A 23,870-nucleotide genomic window follows, 5' to 3' on the forward strand; every position below is an offset into this window, starting at 1 on the left:
ATGTGTAACACAGGAACGTGTATTCTTAACTTGGGTTCCAGTAGAAGGTTCAGGGAAGAAGATATTTTCTTAGCAAGAATACCTGATGCTCTCTTGTAGGATACAAATTAAAAGGTATCTAGAATATCGATACAGTCCTCCTGTCACTGGGCCATTGCTTTATGATCACGTGTGATACACAGCTACATTCCCTCTTCATACTGTATCATTTACAAAATAAAATTGTGGCTGGTTTTGGGTGTGCTTTATTTGTTGTTTTGCAGAGCAGATTAAAAAAAAAAAAATCAATTGGGGGAAGCTTTAAATATGAAACAGCAAAGTTTTTGTTTGTTTGTTTTTTTTTTTTTTTCTGGAGCAGTCCTGCTTTGGAGACCAGGAGATAAAAGTCTTTCTGTAGTTGGGGAAGGTATGCTGATCGTAAGTGCAGTGGTGTCTGTGTAAGGTGATGGGTTGTTTTTTATTCTTCCACTCCCTTCGCCCTCCACCTCTCACTACCAGCAATCAGCGCTTTATAGACGGCTTCTTTGAGCTGGTTGCACTTTGTGGCAGCTGCTGGTTGTTTGAGATAGAAGAATGCCACCAAGCGCACCTCATTTTTGGTAATGGGATGAAGAGAATACATAAACAGAATTTGTTTGGGTGTAAGAAATTGTCTTGTGTTTTGTATCGTTATTTGGGTTTGCTTTTCTTATTTCAAATATGTTACATTATTGATGAAAACTAATAATAAAGAGCGAGCGCAACCTGCTCTGCTCTTGGGAATATATGAATTGCAATCTTCAGGATAAATGCTCTGATCCACGTTGTGCCTCCATGATAGTGTCGGGCTGTAGGGCCATTTTCTTATTCAGCCTCTCCTTCCTGTAATGCTGTGGCTGCAGCTGAAATGTCATCGACTTGTGCTTTCATACTAGCCAGGGATCTGGTTTTTCCTCTGATCAGAAATGAGCTTTTAAGAATGATCTTTTTTTTTCTTAATGGTATGAATTCCCCTTAGATTAATTCATGTAAAATGTGTGGAAAATGACTAACTTTCTTCAGCTATAAGAATTCTGTACCCAAGAAACCCTGAACTGGAGGGGGGGGGAAAAAAAAAGGGAAGGTACAATCACGCACTGTATTTTTGAGCCTTTGATTGCTTAAATGGTAGGCAGGCAGAGTTGCACTGACTCATGGGCTTAGCTGACCTACATTTACCTAGCTCTGATCTTTCTCCAGGCACTATGTAGATTTGTTAATGTTCTAGTTTTAAGCTGCAGGCTAGTCATAAAGGACTGTAAGCTGTGCTAAGGGTTTGCTCATGATTCGTTGCGTTTTCAACTGTTAAAAACTTCAATATGCAACTACTGTGCCTTAAAAATACAGCTTTATTTCCACACATTTTTATTTAGAAAAATAGACCTTTTTTTCATAAAGAGGATAGATTAGCATAGGATTTTTTCAGAAGTGGATTTGCCTAAAATACCACTATTTAGGCTGTGATACAGCTGTAAATACATGGCCAGTGGTCTTCATAGCATCTGCTTATGCGTTTTTGCTTGCAAATTCAGAATCAAAAAAACCCCAAACCAACCTGGTTTTCAGACTCATAGTTTTGTCTGTGTTTTTATAAGCATTTTACCAATAAGTTTCTTTGAATTTGGAATTTAGAAAACCTTGTTATATCAAATTAAGTATTATCTGTGTACCAAGACTTGGTGGATTTCAGCTGAAAAGGAAGGAGAACCTGAGGAAAGGTTGTCTTTCCCTACACTTTCCAGAAAAAAAAAAAAAAAAGACAAACCTTGACAAAATGGAAGAGGAAGGGTGAGGGAGACATACCCTATTTATTGCTGGGATGACTAATCTAAGAGCATTTTCTCTGCTAATAAAACCCAAGCACAGTCATATGCATGTGCCCTTTTTTCCTTGCCAGAAAACAGACTACTGTCCAAAATGTCCCTTTTCTTCCTCTACTCCAGCCTATCCTTACAGCTTTAAGAATAAGAACACTTTGTAGAAGTAGCTTGGTGAGCAAGATTGTATAGCTTATGGTATACATAAACTATTTGATCATTTCAATTTATATGTGAACTAGTTTTGACTTGTTAGGCCTTCTGCTTAGATATAGTTGAATTATACCTTGCCACCATTAAGTAAAAGCTGTATTTTTAACTCATTTGTAGAAAAGCAGTTGAAGTGGGAGTATTTGCAGCTTAAACTAATTTGACTGGAAGATCTGAAGCTGTTGGTTATTAGATGAAAGCCACGTTAATGCTTCTTGAAAGCAGAAGTTGGCACTTCATTTTCCTAGCTTTCTTGTAGCACAGGTGATGCCGAGATGCTGATGCATCAGCAGTGCTATTTCTACCCATTTTTCTAGGACAAGCAGCTGTGTAACACGTACTCCTCCTGCTTGTATTCCTCCAGGAGAGCATTTGTGTTGCTAGACTGGAATACCAGTGGAGATTTCATTGCAGTGGGGTAATGTTAGCACTCATTTTTTTAAGTGGTTAAGGAGAGCACAGCAAAAAACAGTGGACATGGGGAGAGCTTTCAGGTCAGGCATTTTAATCCTTTGGGGTCATCGAGAACTTTTTTTCCTCTCCTTCTCGAAATTCTGCTGTTGCTGTTTTTATCTGCATAGTTAAGATACCACTTGGTCGCTAATAGTAATCAGAGTTAATGTACAAATATAAAAGTATTCTTACTTTCATTCCTGTGTGGTAGAAAACAAATTTTCTGCTGTAGATTTATTTGGTTGTTTTATGTAATTTGTGTTATAATCTAGATGCAGTTATTATCTCAATGATGTAAAGGTGATGTAATTGATGAAATGTTTTGTTCAAAGTGGTGTAAAATCTGCTGGAGTGCAGGTGTATGTTACACTATTGTAATCATATTATAGAGATTAATTTAGAAACCGATTCCAGTTTTGTTGCAACTGGAAACACCAGTGACTGACAAGCGGGGTGGTTTGGGATGTTGCTGTAAAAGAGGTATTTAACATGAGTATTTTTTTTTTTAAAGATAACTAATGTTGGGAGGCAGGCACTCGACACAGGGAATTTGATCCCTTCCAGCATGTCAGACTGGACATAAGCTCACTAGACAGTTTTGGAAATGCAGGCTGAAAATCTTTGCTGCTGTCGATAGTCTCAGTCAGTCAATATTGTTAACTTGTACTATAGAGAAAATATCTTGCAAACGTGATATGCTATTTTAAAAAAAATTCTTATCCGCAGAGTGTTTGTATAGTATTCTAGTCTCACGGTTGTAAGTTCTTCAAGAAGAAGGCAAAGATACAGGTCTTTTGTTGTTCTCTTTGGTCCCACAGGAGGGAGTTCAGAACTACAGTTGTGTCTGGTTCTTTCAGACATTTTCAGGAATTTAGTTATACTTTTTTTTTTTCTTTTGGTACTCTCGAAAACTGTATGAGAATGTTTTGAATTAAATTCCTGAACTTTATTTGTAAAATCATAGTAGGTGGAAATAAGGCAAATAAATGAAATCTGAAGTACTGGTAACATAAAGTTTGATTAAGAACTCAAGCACCCATGCCACAAGCAGCTTCATGTGAAAAGAGATACCATTTTAGAATTGCACAAAGTATATTTAATTTTGCATTGGTTTGTGGTTTTTTTTTTTTTTTTTTTTTAAATTTATGTGCTGGTTGTTAGTGTCAGCATCTGAAAGGAGAGATTTTTCTGAGTGTTGTGTACCATCTGGCCTCATTTTTAAAGTTTATTCAGGCATTGTTTTATTTTCATCCTTGGTCTTGTGAGCAAGATGTGAGTGTGCAAGAAGGCATTTACATTTGAAAACTCCCAGAAGTTTAAAACTTGTAGATCTTGAAACTAGCATTTAAAAAAAAAAGGTGGAAACCAACCCTTGTGAATAATTTTCTGTTTAAAGTGATTGGTTATTAAACCTCAGTATGGAAGGTACTAGATGGAAAAGAAGTCAGTGATCATGCAGTGTAAGAAAGACATTTTGTTATGTTGGTAAATGTTTACTCACATCAGTTAAAATCATGTTAATTTTAGTATGTTTAATAACGTATTGTACATCTCTGCTCAGTGGTCAAATTGGGTTACAGTTGTGAATTGTAGAGTGGAATAGTCAGTATGTTTTAGCTATACGATTTTGTTTTTCCATTCCAAAGAGGAGGTTTGGAATCATTGACAAGTAGAAAAGTAGTAGAGGTAGATTACCCTGCTCCAAGAATTCCACAAAGCCCTTGTCCTCTGTACCCCTGCCACCCCCCAGAGGAGGCTTATTTTCCTTCTGTTTTTCTTACACAGCTGCAAGTGGAAGATCGGTGAAATTTTTATGATACTGTTTTGACATTGCTCTTAATCTATGGCAGAAATCAAGCTCATCAGACTGCGGTATCTTAAGGGGTCCTTGAATACACTTAATGCAAGGTTAATGATTGCAGAGTTAAATAATCTGGGGAGTAGCAGGAGAAATGTGGTGTGAAATATGTGCTTTTGAAAAAGGGAAAGAGGATTCCTTCCCAGGAGCCAGAACAGAAGGCTTCTATGTAGGTTGCAGAGATGGTTTGAGAAGGAGAGAGAGAGCAGATCTTACTCTGAATTAAGCCTCTTAGGGATTATGTATCTTTAAAAGTAAGTCTAGGGGTACACATTTCAGTCAGAAATTTTCAAAATTTCCTCCAGTCTTTCATCCAAATCCAGTGTTGGTATGAGACTGGACTCTCTTCTAAGCATCATCCTGCTCCACCTTATGAGTTACCACCTACACCATTGCTTACTATATGGCATGCTTTTCAAGCAGATGCATTTTTTGTGTGAGGATATACATCAAGATGAATTTTTAAAATGTGTAATTGAATGCTAAATGTGTAATGAATTCACGCTTGGAGAAGGTGTCATTTTTTTTTTTTTTTCCTTGAAATTTACGTAGAGCTCTGAGTAATTAAATCTCAACTTTTCACTGGTAGTATTTTTTAATACTTTGTGTTTGTGTGTCACCGTACATACTTCAGTTTATGTATTACCCATGGTAATAGTATGGATTTTGGCAGCTGGGCCAATTCAGCTGTCTGTTCATATGCATTGTCATAGCGATTGTGCTCGTCCCTTGCTTAGGTAACTGTACAGTTTTGGCTACTGTAAAATAAAAGGCTGTTGATGCACTGACATGTCGGTGATGTCAGCATGACAAGCAGTTTACCTCTGAGCAAATCAGTCTCTTGCTGACACTGGGGCTGACCATAAGCAGTCTGTATCTGAAACCCACTCTTCCCTCAGAGCGTGTATGGTGAAGTCTCAGTCTGTTATCCACGACTGGAACCTCAAAGTACTTGACATACACACAAGTTTAGAGATGGATAGTGTAGGGCAGGTTAGAGTTTGGTGTTTAAAGGAATTTGGTGTAGTCCTGATGGGTGTGTTTCTTATGCAGTTGCACACCTGAAAATACTAAAGTCAGAATGTTAAATAGTCTAAAACGGATTTGACAAAGTTAATAGCACATGCTAGTGTATCTCTGCTGTGTGTTTTAAATGTTGTTTACAGAGTGTGGGGTAAATGAATCCTGATTGTGAGTAGCTTGTGTAGGAATTGTGTCAATAACGTAAACTTTTGTTTGATTGTTCCAAATATTAGATTTGGAAAAAAGCTAACTTTGAGGCTTTTGAAATTAAGGGGAATAATTTAGAGTGTACAAGCTAGGAGCCCGAAAATCTCATACTGATAACAAGATGATTTCTTGCAAGGGTGTGTGCTTTTTTGAAATCCTAGTAAACATTTTTTAAGCAAGAGCTCACTACTTAGGCATTTCAGTTGCAGAAAAACCTTTTACATTTGAATTAATGGTTCAGAGTAAGTACTACAGGGATGTCTTTCTGAAGCTGTTTCACAGCTAAAACAAGTATTTTCTGACACAGAGATAACTTGTATCGTGCCAGGCACACTGATTCATTGGGATGTAGGATGGACAGACAGCAGGCGGGGAACTAGTGCAGTATTTCAAGTTGCTTAAAATGTAATGGCTTCCCCCCACCCCACCCGCCCAGCATCCTTTTTTGTAGAGATTGTTATACTTGCCAAATGATGTGATATCTCAGTTCTTTTTCACTTCAGCACGTAGTTGTGCCTTAAAAAGGTTGGAAAATTCTGTCGTGCTACCAGAGGATGCTCTGTGTGCAGCTTGCAGAAATGTATTTCTTGAGAGATGAAGCTGACTTAGGAGGCAGAGGACGACAGGGTCTGTTACAATGGGTGGGTTTAATGTCAGCAGTCATGACCTAAAAAAGTTTATTTTTAAAACAATATTTTTCTCAGTTTATTATGCAGGGATCTTTTAACTGGTTTACTTTGCGTTTGCAGGTGTAAAGCATTATTAAATAAAGCCTCATAAAATCTAATGGAACTCTGGTTTCTTCAGGCCCAAATGGGATGGATTTTTTTTTTTGCGCTCTAGGTCTGACTAGGATTAGCTGTTGGTAAATTTTTTAATGTCCCGTTTTAAATTGTGAAGAGACAGTTGCATAGAACATTTCCTTATGTGAATATATAATTTTATAGTAAAAAGAGTTCCCTTAAGATAGTATTAATGTTTAACTTTCATCTTGTGCTCCCTATTTAAAAAGGAAGCAGTTTCTTTTTTTCAGAAAGAAGTACCTGGCCTGTGATACCTCGGTTAAAAACATTGGTTAATTGAAAGACTTTATTATTATATGGAGGAATTAGGGGTAGATTTATATAATTTAATAGCCTACAATAGAGATTATTGTTTTGTTGCATGACTGCATCAAAAATTATCTTCTGAAATGATAATTTAGTTATGATTCAGCAAGTGTTTTTCTTAGGCGTGTTTTTGGAATATGATAAATTCGAACTGGTATGGTACTGAAGAAAAATGACTTGGTTATACTGAGAGCATAAGCCAAGATTAAGTCCTGTGCCAAGAACTGTGAAGCCATTCACTCAAGTACCATTTAGGGATCCTGTTCTCTTCAGGTGTTGTGCCGTTGCAGTTAGTAGTTGGCAGTTGGTTATGTGAAGGTTTTTTAAAGCCTTAACTGTTCACTGTGCTACAAACATTTGTATCACAAATGTTCTGGTTTATTTTGACTGTTAGAATTGTTTGTTGACTAAACAAGATATATTCATATTTGTTTAAAAACACTGAAGGCCATTAAAATGGTTAAACTCTTTCCACACATCAAAGTGATATAAGTATAAATCACTTTCTGTGTAAGAAAACTACATTTTGTAATTGCTGTGGAATTTAGCTTAAACTTAAGCTTTGAAATTTATGAATGTAGAAGGCTGTGAGTCATGCAAACAGCAAGTATATGAGTTTTATTGGAATAAACCACCTAAAAGTTAAAAAAAAAACAACAAACAAACAAACAACAAACCCAACCTGTGATTGAATGACTGTATCTACAGCTTGTGGCAAAAGCCTGCACTTCACTAGAGGTGATTTTTCAAATTGACAACTTCTTTCTATGGTTTGGTTCCCAATCTCCCAGTACTTAGTTGTATATTGATTGAGCCATGCTAAGGATTTACCATGAGGAAGACTTGGCCCTGGCAAAAAAGCTGGTGTCTGATGCGGTTTTCTCATGGAAGGGTGGAGGATAGCAAAGAGTTGTCTTAAATTCCCATCAGAGTATGCTGAAAGTGAATGAGAGTGATAAGCTGTAAGGTGCTGCACCCAACTGACCTGCTTTTTATCCGTAGCCATGCTTTTTGTGACTAGTGACTCTTAATGTGAATATCCCTTCCACATGGCCAAGAAAGTGTTATTAGTGGTATTTTCCAGTCCTCATGTCTATTTTCTCAATATATTCAACTCCTTGCTCAACTTTTCTGTCCCGGTATCTCTCTGCTGTCCTGAGTGTTCAGGTGCTATTCAGCTCATTGCAACTGGTGGTGGAATTTTACAGAAGCTTCCAGGTGCTAGGAAATGCCAACACACCAGGTCTTTTTATTGGGAATGCTTCACTTTCTGTAAACTGGATATAAACTCCCATTTTAGCGTGGGGTTTTTTTGGTAGTCATTTTAGGTACTTGTCTTTTTGTCATAGAAATACATATGCAAAATACCTAAAAAAAAGGGTGCGGGAAGTTAGTGCTGGGAAAAGATGTTTCATCTTAGGTTTGTTACGCAGGTTTTCAGGCACATGGGTAACAAAATTTGTAAGAGCAACTGTACCAAAACTGGTGATATTTAGATCTTGTGTATTTTCCTGCACCATTGGTGGTTTCAGTTCTTTTGCGTGTGTGGTACCGTTAGTTTTGCATAGCTCATTAGTTAGCAGAACTCTGGAAGAGTAATTGTTTTTGCTGTTGTGCAGGGTAGGTATCTGTGTTTTAGAACATAAACCAGCTTGTGTGTAGGGCTTATGCACACTGATGCAACTTCTTGCCCTACGTGTTGGTTTAAAACTGGTCACGGGATGAGCTGCAGTTTGTACTGTGATCACCTCTAGTGGGAATTTGAAGGAAAATGCATTCTATACAGTTTTAGAGCCCAAAGTCCTTTGCTAAGGACTTGGGAAGGAATTAAGATGAGAGTTGGGATGCGAACCAGGTGAGTTTCTGGCTCCCAACACACAGGTCTCTTTGAATGTTAGTATCTTAATAGATTTTATCATGAATTTATTAATTATATTGAATAGAAATCCTTCTTTAACAAAGAACTTTGTTTTTTATTTTTAGTATATTTTTGGGGAGTTCAGCCCTGATGAATTTAACCAGTTCTTTGTGACTCCACGATGCTCAGTTGAGGTAAGAATCTACTTTAAACTGTTTCTAGAAATAACATTGTAAAGCTTCATCTTTTTGTCTATTTGAAATACAACAGTACAGTTATTTTTTAAATTATTCTCTTAGTTTGCTAATTTACAAACTGAAGATATTGAACAGGAGTCTTCTTTCCATGTACGTGGATGTTAACTCAATTTTTAGAAATAATTTAATTATTCCACCTTCTACTTGTCATCTTTCAGAGCTGGAATAGTAGTGATAGGATGTTGAAAGTGAGTTATCCAGCCCTATTACCTCAGCTTTGATTGCTTTTTCTTTTTTAGAGGTGGATATAGAAAAAACTTTTTCAGCAGTGTTCTTGGTTATAAGGTGGGCTTCTGAGTCTTGTGAATCTTTTAAAGCACCAGGATTCTTAATATTTTCTGACAGGCAGAGCACTGCTAACCATCAAAGCTATGCTTCCAGGGAAGGCTGTGCGCCAGGTCTGAGGAATAAGTGGATCAATAATAACTAAGTACAGTGGCAGTGAGAATCACAGAGTGGATACAGTTGTCTTTGTGTGTTTGAGTTCATGATTTACTGCTGATAGTATTGTAGACTCTTATTTTCTGTAGTCCTTCACAGAGACCGAGGAAACCATTTTCCTTTGTAAGGAAGAGTTATGCCATTGTCCTGATCTCCAGACTTGCAAAATAATTTTCCTCTAGGTCAATTTCCATGCTTTTCCTCCAAACATTTCCATTCAGATATTGTAGTCATGCTTCTATCCTCCCTCCTCAGCATAAAGGAAATGAACACTTCAACTGTAGATGGGGAAATCCTTTTGTCATATTTTACAAATCTGACGACCATTGTTAATGCAACTTTAGTTTCCTGTAACTTAATTTTCCAAGTATAATTAGTATAGTATACTGCTAAACAGTAAAAGTGCATGAAGGGAATGGGGTGGAGTGGGGGGAAGTTTAGAAAGAAAAACCTAGCTTCTACTTGCCTTTAGGGGTAGCTTTGTATCTTCTCTGGTAGGTGGGAAGTCATGCAGAATAGATCTTCAGGTAATACGTGTTTTTTCTGATGATACTACTGTTTTCCCATCATTAAATACAATAGCAGTAGTGTCACCTTAAGTGTCCTGCATCAGCTATTCTGATGCTTATATTGTGGAAGATGAAAATGTCATATCTTCTGTAGAGCTCTTCTCATAAGGTATGTTGAGGAAACATGAACGTACAGCATTAAAACCAGTCTTGCTTCATTTTATAACTGTCTCAGGTGTACTACTTACTGGTTAGCTGTCAGAATAAAAAAACTGTGTTGAATGATATTCCTTAAGTTTGTCCTTGATCTGGTTCAGTTCAACGTTTTTTAATTATCTGGATGATGAAATAAAAATTATGCTTATTAGTTTTACACCGTGCAGATATTTCAGAGAAAAGTGGTCTGAAAAAAAACAGGGTGAAATTCAAGAAGGACAAGACTGGGATGCTAGTACTGGAGTGGTGTTTGACACGCATTCTGCTGGGATGCCAGTTCTGGGAGTCCCAGCATACGTGGATGCCGACGTCCTCTGAAGTCCCTTACCAATTGACTTCCCTTACCTATAGACTGAAGGGTGGACTGAGGCAAGCAGTGGCTAAAGCTAAGAGCTGTCTAGAATGGCTCTGTATATATGAGATCTTTAATACATGTTCTGTCACACCCTTGGTGACAGAGATGATTCAGATGAGCCAGTTGTACGAAACAGGTCAACTCAGAAATGTCTGCTTTGCAAAGGTGCTGTTGGTTAACTAGATATATAGGGGACCAATAGGTGGTTTACTTCCCCCTGCCCCTTGTATTTTCTTAAGCCCTTTGAATTGGAGAAAACCAAGAATTACAAGTTTTATTGTAAACTGTTGACTGTAGACTTCTAAAGTTAACGTTTTTACCTCAAACAATAAAACTGTATCAAATCTGTGTTCAATATTAATATGGATAATAGATTCTTAACAGCCTGAAGCCTCTTTCTGACCTATTGATTCTCGTTTTGACTGGAAAGTTGATGTATTGAGATACATTGTGGTTTATAAATGGATTTTACAGTATGTGTTCTTTTCATGTGCTTTTTTATAATGGAATTTTAGGAATATTTTTTGTGCCACTGACGCACTGTTGTCTACAGTGCTTTAAGGAGGCAATGTGTAAGTATCTGTAGCTTTAGAGAACTGAAGACTTCAGCGGAAAAGTCTTTGGTATTTGTTACACCATTGCAGTTAATATTTAGACTAGTGTTACAAAACTAGCTATACTCCCATTGTTTTGTCTCCCACTGCAGAAACAGTTCAGCTGTTCTCCAGGCAGGTGCTGGACTTGCAGTGCAGCAATAGCTCCCAGTTCATGCAGGCACAGGGGAAGGCGTTCAGCTGCTGGGGGAATTTGGGGGCAGGCAACGAGGGATTAGAAATTTCCCACCTGTGGTTACCCAATAGCAGGGGTTCCATCAACCAGAGTCCATAAAATGATGACAGTGTTTTACACCAGACATACTTAAAATCCAGATAGAAACTGTATGCTGTGGTTCCATTATGCTTAGGCTATGATAAATGTTTTTGTTAAATATGATTAAGAACACACCTCAGCTAAACATTTCATGGGCAACACTATAGCTGAACCAGGGTGAGAGTCAAAAGGTTTAGGTGTGACTGTTGTCTTTGCAAAAACTTTGTTTCATCCTTTCACAGGTAGTTTGGTCTGTGTTGCGTTTTTGTCTAAAAAGAGGGTATGTTCCTCATTTTAAAATCATGGTGAGTTACTGTTGATGAAGGAAGATCCTGATGCTGCGAGGTGAATTGCTTGAGAAGTTGATGAGCCTATGGTGTGTAACCAAGATTATCTTTCAGTAATTGTGGTAATCTGCAAGGACACTTGAAGCTACAGTGTGGGATTTGATAAATATAGAAGCATGAATTCCAGAAAATCAAACCTTAATAATGATATTATTCTTAAAGGATTCAGATGTTTCAAATGAAACTGATACTGAATGTTAATAGAGTTGTTTTGTCTTTTAAATAAGTTTCATTTCTTTTTTGTACAGCTCCCTCCATACAATGAAACAGTTTCATGTGGTATTAAGTCCACAGGTAAGTTTCACAATGGTAAGAATTGACATCCATTTTTTTTTTTTCAACTTAAAAGGTTGTGACACTTTCCTTAGATTTACTACAACCTGTCTTTAAATGTAATCCTTAGAACTCATTCAGCAGGTGTATATATGTCAGATTGGTTTTTTTAAACATCTTTATTGAATGAGATCCATGAGAGTGTTAGAAAACACTGCCCTGAACTTCAGGTAATTAGCATGGACATGCTTAGTCCTTGATTGTGTTACCACACAGTCTTAATGTCTTGTGGAAATATTGCAGGATGTAGCTGTAAAAGTGTGGGGGGCTCAAGTTTGCTAGAGAACTTGTCCAGAAGAAATAAGTAGCAAGTGTGTTCAGCAGGCCCTCCTCTAAGAGCCACTGCATAAGTATTTTCTGGCAGTTGCAACCTGAAGACAGCTCTGCAAGCCGTGCTCTGTTCAGTGTTCCCATTGACTCGTGTTTCTGTCTGGCTCAGCTATTTTTTTGGAAAATCGTTTTTTTTTTTTCCCTCCTCCTTGGTGAAAGTATGAGTCGATATAAAAATGCATTACAGCATTCCTGTTTTAAAAGCTGTAACAGTCACACGTCTACTCTGTCTCAACCCATACACATTACAACCTGGCCTTACTTCATAGTTAATGTAACGTTGACCATTAAGTAGGAGTTGCACATGATCTTCACATTATATAGTTTAAAGTGAACTTTCACAGTATTTTGAGCAACAGGTAAATTAGTGTTTGTTTTTTTTTTCCCCTGAACCAGGGGAGAGCAAGGAAGCTGAGACTTACCCAGATGTATATGAGAATGATACAAATGACAAAATAATGCAAGTGTCTGACTGGACATTTCTCAAAAATACTTAAGAGGACCAAAATGCACATATTAATGTTTAAGAACACTTGATCATTATGCTTAGTGACTTTGGCCTTGTGTTTAAAGGTAAATAAGACAGCCAGTCGTAAAGAAGGACAACAGGTCCCATTTGAAAGCAGATAAGCAACATTTCTGAAAATTCAGGAGCTTTATTTAGTACAAGACCAGTTTTAGGTCCCTGAGTAGTTTTAAGTAGGAGTTTGAAAAGTTTGTTAAAAGGACCATATGGTATGAATTGTTGGTGACAGCTGTGCCCAGTCGTATATTGCTTTGTCTAACTATGGATTTAAATTCTCTTAAGACGGAGATTTTTAATGTTCACAAGCCATACAGAAAGTTGGTTTGTACAAATGTTTTTCAGATCATTCCTAGACCCTGAGAGAACCCCTCCCAGCCCTGAGATTAGGTAATGACAGCAACTTAGGTTTTGCCTGAAAAAATGTCTTTAACAAGCTTGCACTGTACTGTGCATGCATATGATCACTGTGATGGCTGCATAAGAAGCTGTGGAAACTAAAATGGAATGCTATGCTTATGCAGAATATTTATAATAAGATGACGTACACTGACCATATTGTCAATCCCCACAGTCTGATTTTTTTCTATACTTATCTTCAGTATTTAACTTTATTACGGAATTAGAAGACCTGTTAATACTCACTAGGAATAATCAAATCATGGCTGAAGCTCTAATATGCAGAACTCTGTATAGACTAATTAGTACTGTGTATTCACAGCTTGTGGTACTGTACGCAGACTTTGTCCTTGGAGCATCTGTTGATACTTGTTTCAATATGGGTGTCATGTTGTTAATGACAGATATATCTGTTTCAATCCATTTAGAAAAAAGCACTATGAACTAGATTGAAACAAAGATGCCCAGAAGCAAAGTGGGAAGTCAAAACAAATAGAAAAAAAATCTCTCATTTTTTCAAGTGAACTTGACTGAATCTTAAGGCAAATGAGCTTCTGCCAATCATTCCACAGACTAACTATACAGTAGCTACTGGTATTTATTATTCTAATCCTGCTGTAAGGTGTAAAGTTTAATTCCTCAGCTGTAACTTCCTGATTTGTATGTTAAATGCTAGAATATCAGTTATGCTCTCGGCAAGATTTTAACCTACCACGTTCATGTTGAATTACCATTGTGCCATAATTCTAAGGGATGTGTTTTGTTTTCTGCTCCCCATCTGCCCTCGGTTGGTTCTTGTGATTGTCTGGTGTATATATAAATTCACCAGAAATTGGGGGGAAAAAAAAATAATACTTGCTTGAATTTTTTTTTTTTTTTTGGCTAGGTTAGCTTTTGGTAACACAAGTGCTGGAAGCTTGCTGGAGAGTAGAGGAGCAGGACAGGAGTGCAGAAATGAAAACTCTCACTTTTGGCTGTGGTAGACTTAACTCACCCACAAAGGGAAACCACGTTCTTTGTTTCAAAGTAATTATTATTTTTAACTGAGGTTTTGAAAAAGAGGCAGAAGTCTGATTGTTTTGAACTGGTAGGAATTTGAAATGTGCCCAGTAATTCATTCTTATCATGGTTGGAGGAATATTACATGTTACCAGTTGTTGCTTGCGCTTTTTAGTTTTGTAACAAAGGGTAAAGAACTAGCTCCTGGTTCATGATTGAACTAACAAGTTGCTCCATAAAAAGGTGATCTACTGAGGAGTAGTTTTGTTGTGGATTTGTGTTCCGTATCCCTTAAAACTCCCTGCCCTGCATTTGCAAACAAATTAAGCTGTGTCTGGTTTGGAGCTGTGTGTGTCCTGGCAGATCATCGTGTATATCCCTGATAGCCAGTTGGTGTTGCTGTGTTGCTATTAACAGTTAGGTGATGCCTGACATCTCCCAGCCCTTCCTTCTTAAGTGGGGATCAGGCAGCAGCTTTACACCTCCCTATCTCTAGGCTGCTGATTTTTTTTTTTTTTTTTTAAAGAAACTTAAGCCCTTTTTTCTGGTTGGTGATAGCTAGTCAGTGATTGCAGAAGTAGTTGGTGAATGGTGGATTGACAGGTGCGGTGTTATAAAATGCTTTCTCATGGGTGTAGGGGAGAGGTGAAGAAAACTTGAAATTCAGGCTCTTGTTAACATGATTGAGAGAAATTAGATGTGTATGGAGACATTTTTCTCTTTTTTTTTTTTTTTTTTTTTTAAGTTGCCTTTAGTCTGACTGGTAGCAAGATTGAAATGTGTTTACTTATTTAGTTTGGTTAATTGTTTGAAGCAGAAAAGCAATTAACATCTGTATTACATATCATTGTTCATTAATTCCAAATACGCTGGTCTTTCGTGTGCAAGTCAGACCTCAACACACATTGAACGTTACTCTTCATTAGATATTAAAAAATACGTATCATGAAGATTACTGTTTCTTTCACATTTTTCTAAAGCTAAAATTTTAGTCAGCAGACTTCTCTAGACAGTATTTGGACAGTTTCAAAACAGGTGGACAGTTATGTATCAAAACACTCCACTAGACTCTGTCCTCCCATAGGTTTATTTCTTTAGGTGTGTGAATGACTTTTTTTTTTTTCCTTAGGAACTGTTGCTTGCTTTTTGTTGTGGTTGTTTTTTTTTTTAAAAAGAAAACCCACTTCATTTTTAGTGAGTGTCTGTGGCATACTTGATAAGATGTATTATGTACCACGCGTCAGCAAATGCAAGTTGCACAAAATCTTTAAAGTTTTTAATTTGGTATATCCACTTATATTCTTTTGGAAATCATATCTAGTGTTGTCTGGTTATCTAGTAACAGCCTTAAAAATTTGAAATGTGGTTTTTTTTAGTCCCCCATCTTTGAAAAAACAAAATATAAAGGTTAATCCTTTTAAAACAGTAGCATACATATAGAAAGACCTACAAGGCTTACAAGTACTAAAATGTGAGCTTACCTTTAACATTCCTGAGATTCAGTTTCATTAATTTTATCTCTTTATTTGATAGTTATGAAAATAGTTGTAACTAAGTATTTGGTGTTACTAGTTACAACGCACACATTATAAAACTAAGTTCCACGGAATTGCATTACTCTGCAACTGACAGTATTTTGTGATACTGCAGCCTGCCATGAGAATATTTCTTAGTGTTTCTTTAAAGTGCATGTCAAAGTTCCAAGATAAAAAAATAAAACCCAACAAAACTCAAAAAACAAGCCTGAAACCCAATCCTGTTCATCAATTTGTTAGTACTGCTTGTATGTACAAGTTGAACACTGACTTATGTTGAGGTGTATCTCTTGTATTTCTTGTCATAAAATCATAGAGTCCTATATATCATACTCTCATGCAGTAATAAATTCAGCTGTGATAAAATTAAATAAGGTATTAATGAGCCTAGAGTTTCAAAAGCTGTAATTGTGGTGTTTCCATACAATTAATGAATTAATGAAAATATTTTTCAGTTATTAAGAATTGTGATAAATCTTTATATGCCAGGAAAACCAACCCAAGCCTCCCTTCCGCACGTAGAAGTTATTTTCAAAAGTTAAACAGGTGAAGGCTTGGATTTTGTAGTTGTCAGTGGAAAAGACTGGCTTTAGAAGAAGTGTGGAGTTAAATATTGCACCATATTTTATACGCAATTATCCAGTAATTAACTTAATGTAGACTATTGCTAAAGTCACTGGGCTTTAATAGTTTTTCTCAATAGGCCAGTTTAATAGGTGTAATTTGCAGGAACTGTGCAGTGATTGGGAAAATTACATACTCTGTTGTCTTTAAGAAGACGATGTTTTGAAATAGTCTTCAGGATTGACATAGAGAATAAGAATTATTTTGTTTGAGGGAATGTAGTTTGTTTTCTGAGTTGAGGGAAAATGTGGGTGATTTTTCCTTGATTCTGTAGCTTTTTGATTAGATGTCATTCATTAACTCAGGTTTGCTTTCTCTTGTCCAGGGGAGGAGTATCAGAGAATTGAATTTGGTGTTAATGAAGTTATTGAGACACAGTCATCTGTACTAAATAACACCGACTACAGTATTTCAAGTACTCTGAATCCTCAGGCTCCAGAATTCATTCTCAGCTGTGCACCTGCTCAGAAAACCCCTGATGATACTCTCAGTGAAACAAACTACAACTCCATTGACTGCCAGTTCACTGATCCGACCCTCGCTTTGGACAGCGGTTCTAACGCTGAAAACGATGGCTTGTCTGGAGGCCTTGGACAAAGGGAGCGTAAAAAGAAGAAAAAAAGACCCCCTGGATACTACAGTTACTTGGAAGATGTCAGTGACGGCATCACTCCCACAGAAGCTCTTGTGAACGGCCACGCAAATTCATCGGGACTGAACAGTATAAGCACGGAGGATACGGAACTGACGGGAGACATCCCCTCCCTGGCCACACCAAGGACTTGCAACAGCCCGGACAACTCTGTGGACTTCATTAATGAAGCTGTCTCTGATGATTCTGTTTCTAGCGCACTAGACAATACCAGGACTGCAGGGCAGCCTGAGGTATGCCGTGTTACTAATTCTGAACAGTTTTGCATCCCCTCAGAGACTGGCAGAGATAGCCCTTTAAGGACAGCTGTTGTACAGTCTTATGCTGGTACTGATACTACTGAAAATCTTGGCGTTACTAATGGACAAACACTTGAATCCTCTGGTGAGGACACAGCTGCCAATGGGGTAGAATTGCACACTGTGGAAAGCACTGACTCAGACCAAGCTAAGCCTGAGGAAGCTTCACCTACTACTGAGGCAACAGTCCCGGTTGCAGGATCAGTCCCTGTTAATCAGCCTGCAAAATCGTGGGCTAGTCTCTTTCACAATTCCAAGCCCTCTGCTTCCACATCTGTGGTCTATGTTGAGACTAAGTATACCCCTCCTGCCACATCTACTCTGGTCCCTGAAAAACAGGTTGAAGTCAAAGAGGGACCTGTTCCAGTTTCAGAGGATCCTGTAGCCATAAAGATTGCAGGTATAGTTAATACACACGAGTGGATGTTACACTGGAAGGGTATTAACTCTGCTTGTAAACAGGAGTGTGCAGTATCGATAGAGAAGATTCCTCTGTTAATGTTCCTAATAGGATGACTGTTCAAGCACTGCTCTGAAAGATGTAGCTTAAATAAGTTAGTTTTGTATCCCCCTGAGTAATCATACCGATGAGACATTACCATGTCCTTATCCCAGATGCAGCAAAACTATTACTACTTGTCAGACAGTACGTTAAAGTGACCAGTGATTTCAGATAGACTGGTTGCATTCAGCTGTGTGCTGTTGTGATAAGGAGAATATGTTAGAAAAGTTTGCTCTGAAAATGGTGTGTTCTGTTATTTGGTGTTTACAATCTTGTAATGGATTCCGTTACAAGAAGGGAAGAGTATTAATATATTTGTGCCAAAGTAGCTGAAATTCCTGGACACTTACAGTAGCATCAGTGTGACATCTCAATAGGTCTTGCTTCAGAAATTCTAATTTAGGAAATAATTTTTATTGATTTGTTCTTTGAGAGTTCTGCCTTCCAAATTTTGAAGAACTATCCTTAACCATTATAAACAGTGCTATTTCTGTTTTATTCAGAAACAGTGCTAGCTATTGCCTGTTCAGAAATAACCATAAGAAACTGTCCAGCGGGTACATCAGGAAAGGCAGTGCCTGATGTAAAGGCTTTGTGACCGTTGGTCCTGTCATATTTGTGGTTCTGCTGAGAAATACTAGAACGTGTCCAAGATCGTTTTTGCAGATTCAGTCAGAAAACATGAAGAAAAATAGCCAGTTGGTTACATTTTGTGTCACTGACTCATGGGAGGTTGGAGCAAAAATAATTCAGATCTGTGAAGTAGCCTGTATGTGAAAAGACTCGTGCAAAGTCCTGCTATGTATGCTACAGGCTGGTTTGCAAGTACGGTGGCATTTTGTGTGTGACAGCTTCAAGTTGTTTTACTCTAACCAGAAGCTGACAGACATTTCTGTTCAGAATATGCTCTCCTTTCATCCCCTCCTTACTCAGTAATGGTTTCATTACTTAAAATTGTCTGTTGAGAAGAAAATTGTCAGAATAATTTATGTTTCTCTGTATTTTTCACTTAGGTGTCACAAACGTAGTTGACTGTATTAAATATATATAAGCAGGTGATTATGGTTTGTATGAACCCATCCATGTGGAGTATGTTGTACTCTGAAATTAAGCTATTGTTTGATAATGAATTTTAATTTAAAACTGTTTTGTGACAACTGTAAAGCTAGAACCACTTGCCATAGATGAGAGAGTGGTTTTTTTTAATCTTATCCTAGTTGCTTCAGCTTTAAGTTAACTTCCTAGACTTTCACTATTTCTGTACTATTTTTTGCCACCAGGTGGGAGCAGAGCTTTTTGTTTTGTCTCTTAGTGCATTAAAATAGCAATGTAATTTTGATAGTTTCCTTCTGCACCTTCACTATCAGCTATCTATTTTTGCAGAGGAATAGTCTGACTATAGATCATTTTCCAGTAAAAAGAATTAATCTCAGTTTAGCTAATTTAGGTAGGCGTTCTATTGCTGAAGTTATTGTAATTCTGATGCTGCTGGTTTGGGTATAAAATGTTTACCTGAAGATCTGAATGCCGTGTAGTCAGTGCTTTGCTCTGTGGAAAAAGGTGACTTTCTTCACTGTCTGTTTTTTTTAATGCTCTCTGTCCTGTTTGGAAAAATAGGTACATTAGTGCTTTGTTCATACACCCACACTCCAACATGCGTTACACAGGTTTCAGTTTATGATTTTCAAACAGATCATTTGCTCTGTCCATATGTATTTCATTTCAAATCTTGCGGCAAGGTGAATATCACTGAATAAGGGTATATAGCAATCCTGTATGTTTTTCATAGGTAGCTGCTGATTGTGTTCCTTTTTTCTTTGTGGCTAAGTTGAGATCCTGTTGGATTTGCTGGGAATTCACCAGTTTCAATTTATGCCAACGAGAATGAATTTTTGACCGTAAGTGCCATAGGGTGCTGAACAGAAGTAAAATCTAGACCTGAGGTATCTCAAGTTTAGAAAGCAAAATTAGGCAATATTCTGACAGTGTTGGAGCTCTGAGGCCCTTCTGTACAGTTTTTATTTAGAAATTGGGCTTCAAGGCACAAGAAGAGAAGTTGCTTTTCCAGGGACAACTTGCTGGTTTGTGCCTTAACTTCACAAGGGAGGTTAGTGATTCACAGGCACCGTGAAGATAGTTTAATACTACTTGATTCAACTTGGGAAAAAAAAAAAAGTGGTTTCTTAGTCTTCAAATTTAAATGAAAGCTACACAAGGTAAGGAGATGAAGATCAGGACTAGAAAATAAATAAAACAAATTAATGTTAATATTGATGAGGAAAAAAATACTGAAGAGTTTTAGTAAGCGGCTGAGGAGTGTGTTTAGAAGCTTTACTGGCAACACTTTCTTCAGAAGTTCCTTTAACTTGTTCACAAACTGTGAACTGTTGATGTCTGTTTGCAAAACTCAAGGCAGATACCATCAGAATGGTAGAGAAGCACAGCTGCAGCACTTGCATGTTCAGAAAGGGACAACTACTAATTATACACCTTAGCCTAATTTAGATGCTAGGACAGACATTTTAGTAATTAATTTCTAAGGGATAGTAACATTATAAATGGTTCATATGAGTAAAAACGTGACTCTTTCGGGCTTCACTTGCCACATTTCACAGTTACATTCTGATGCATAACCTGATGATAGTTAATAATGCCTTATGTAATGTTCTAAGTAAGTGAGGGAAGTAAGTGATAGCAAAACTAGCAATTCTGAGTAGTCTTTTAACTGTTCTTGCTAACTTTAGAAAAAATTTCAAGGAAGAGTCTAAAAAGTTTTTTCTGAATGATTTTTTTTTTTTTCCAGTGTGGATGGTGGAATTAACAGTACACGTAAAATTTGCTTACAAAAGGCAGGATTTCAGATGAATCGAATGCAAACGTTTAAGGTCAGACTAAATCTGGAATGATTTTAAATTGGAAGGGAATCAAGTAAACGCAAGTATGGAAGGATATACCAGAACAGAAATCAAATGCAAGCATACAGTATGAAGAACAAATGGTTGGTAATAATATTAGAGAATAAAAGGATCTGGAAGTTTTAGGGAGTTGATAAGTGTCCTTAGTAAAGCTGAAGACGACAGGCTTTTTTCAGTGTGTGTTAATACCCGATATACATGGAAAAGTTGGAAAATAATGATAATTCTGTTGTTGCTGTTGTGGACTCAGTGCAAATGCCAGTCTTTGGGCTTTACTTCTCAAGGAAGATGTAATAGTGCAGCAGCAAAAACAGAAGTGAGATTTTAAAACCATACTTTTTCAGCAAACATGGAGATTTTGAATTTACTTTGTCTCAGATGAGATTGTTGGAGCGATCATGGATGTAACTTCAGATATGTAAAACAAGTTCATAAAGAAAATGGCGATTCACTGCTGTCTCAAGACTAGTGAACACTATAACCTAGTTTAATTTGTAACAAAGATGTTTCAGTGTTACATAGTAGAAAAATTTACCGATAAAAGTAGGTAAGCACTGGAGCAAGTAATTGTGGAATGGAGTCATGTGAGGTTTGGAGGTTATTTTATAAACAACTTCAGAAATCTGGCCTGTTGTGCTATCAGCATTCTTGCAGAAACTGATTTCGTGTAGGGTTATCCAGCAGGGTTGTCCTGGAATTTTTTTATCATTCAGATTTGAAGAAAGATCTGAGTGATACAAATAATATTTGCCAAATAATGGTCTCAAGCCAAGTGTTAAATTGTTAGCTTGTAACACGTCTCTCTTCAGCATGGAGACATAGCCATATGACATCTCTTCTGATGAAAGTTGGACTTGCATTGATTAGGCTGGTTTGCATTTTTTAAGAATTGGACAGATATTTGTAATAACACCACTTGGCAAATGAACTTCAACAAAATGTTTTCTGTTTACCAACAGAAATTTCTAAAGATGATAATACTCTTCTAGGTATGTTTTAAAATCAAGGCTGTGTTTCACAAGTCACTATCCTCCAAAGGGAATGTGAACTATTTCTGGTTAATGCTGTGTGCTTTATAACAGGTTTTGAAATTTTAAGAAGGTTTTCTCACGGTTGTAAGTCCTTTTTTTTTTTTTTTTTCCCCTGGTACTCTTGTAAAAGTTCTTTTAGTTATTTTGTAAATGTTACATGAAAATGTGGTATTGAATGTAATTGCTGTACACAAAACTAATTCTTCATGTTAAAAGAAACAAAACTCACTGTAATTGCTTTAGACATTGTTTACAAAGCAGTTTTATGACCACAAGAGGATGCTAAAGGTCCTAATAATATTTTTTAGTATGATATAAAAATGGGGAAAAATACAGTTAACATAAAAAGTTACTGACAGGCATAAACATAAATACTTCTTTTCATTGTTTTTATCCAAATTTTCAACAGTGCTTAGTTAACAGAAAGATTGTATGTGTGCACAACATGTTTCAAACTTTGCTGCTTTAACAATAGATTCTGAAATATTTGAGCATTAGTAATAATTTTTGTTGTCTGTCCTTTCAGGTGTCAGGTTCTTTTATGTAATAGAATACTGATTTAAATAGTTTATATTTTTTTGGCATGTTTTTATTTGGTTACAACTGGTGGTGTCAGCAGGAAATACGATCTTACAGGTAAAGTTTGCAAGTAGAAGGACAGGGATTTTGTTTGCAGTTCTGCCACTTCCTCTGCTTAGTTACAGCTTTGTGCCTCTGCTTTTCCACTTGTCGTGTTATTCTACTAGTCCTTCTAGTCAACAGCTCAAACTAGTTCAGGTTTATGCAGTGTAGCATATAAGGGCTTTAGAGGCCCTCACATTTATTATAAAAATAAATAGTCCCCATGGTAGACAATTGTTATGTTTATTTGCATTTTTTATTCTGTCTTGTTACACCTCTTGACCTTCTTTCACAAATTTAAAATATGCCAGATCCAATATTTTCCTTAAAGCATTTTTATTTAGGTACCTAAATAACAGGTCAGGCTTCCTGGACAAACTCCCCCTGTTGCTCTCAGTTTCATAACTGAGACAGACTTAGGTATGTGCAGTGGTTTCTAATTTTTAAACTTGGGCCATTGCTGAAGTTTTTAAAGGCAGGAAAACAGTAGGCATAATATTATGTAAGCCTGTTATCTTGTAGATTTTGAAAGTCTTAAACCAGTAAATAAAACACACTGTTCAGAAGACCACGTTTACATCTGTCTGTTGTATTTGCGCTGAGGTATTTTTGTTGTAAAATAGTGCGTGTTGAAACTTGTGAGCTGAGATTGCTGTATCACCTTCATCTCTCTTCAGAGCAGAGTAAGTTGGGAAATAATTCATAAAATTAGTGGCAAGGGATTGCAGCTAATGGGATTTTATACCTGTATGTGTCTTTCTATATATAAATAAAAGTATCTGATTTTAGGACAACAAACATAAAACCAAAAAGGTCTTCTCAGTTTTGAAATTACAGTGATTAGTTCTTGTACCAGCATCATCCTGATACAAATTCCTGGATGTCTCCAGTTGAAGAAATGTGCCTGTTTTGAAGTATGAGCAGTGTTTCAATGATTTGCTGAAGTTTCTGGGAATCTTACGAATTGATTTACATTCTTTTGTAATGCATCAACAGATACTTGTTTTGATGGCTACATGTGCATTTTGTTGATGCTCGATTTACTGTTTCTCATTCTGCAGAAATACTGGAAAATGTAAGGCTAATACATAAACCAGTGTCTTTGCAACCGAGAGGGCTGATCAACAAAGGAAACTGGTGCTACATCAATGCTGTATCCTTACCTTGGGAAAAATTAATACACTTAAGTTAAAATTTGTATGTTTATATCTGTCAAAAGTTTTTCTGGATTATCCTGGTAAGTATTTTGTAAAAGTGTTTTGTCTTGCCCCATTCTACCACTGTAGTTAAATTGTTTAAGGGTAGCATTTAGGGATCCAGGGGTATTTATACAATGATTAAATGCAGTGTCCAGGGTTCCCTGCAGCTGGTTGCACAATTCTGTTTGCAATTTGTCTCTTACTTCTGTCAAAATAGTTCAGAACTGTAACTTTGTCACGACTAAAAACCGTGTCATTTCTGGTTAAGTTTACTCACGACTCTTTTTGTATCAATGTAAATTGTTATTTCTGTTTTGTACTTGGAAGTAACTATTCTTACTCTTAGGCTGTTTTGTTGGC

General features: G+C 36.9%; 1 protein-coding gene across 1 annotated transcript in view; it reads left to right on the forward strand.

Moving 5' to 3' along the window:
- The window catches only part of USP10 (ubiquitin specific peptidase 10), a 54,605-nt gene that overhangs the window by 12,328 nt on the left and 18,407 nt on the right, over window positions 1-23,870 (forward strand). The window contains exons 2-5 of the mRNA XM_074913428.1: window positions 8,679-8,747; window positions 11,797-11,842; window positions 16,617-17,642; window positions 23,373-23,464. Coding sequence (XP_074769529.1) covers window positions 8,679-8,747; window positions 11,797-11,842; window positions 16,617-17,642; window positions 23,373-23,464 — 1,233 coding nt within the window. The remainder of the gene's footprint in view (window positions 1-8,678; window positions 8,748-11,796; window positions 11,843-16,616; window positions 17,643-23,372; window positions 23,465-23,870) is intronic.

This window comes from Athene noctua, chromosome 9, assembly GCF_965140245.1.
Source record: "Athene noctua chromosome 9, bAthNoc1.hap1.1, whole genome shotgun sequence".
Taxonomy (NCBI): domain Eukaryota; kingdom Metazoa; phylum Chordata; class Aves; order Strigiformes; family Strigidae; genus Athene; species Athene noctua.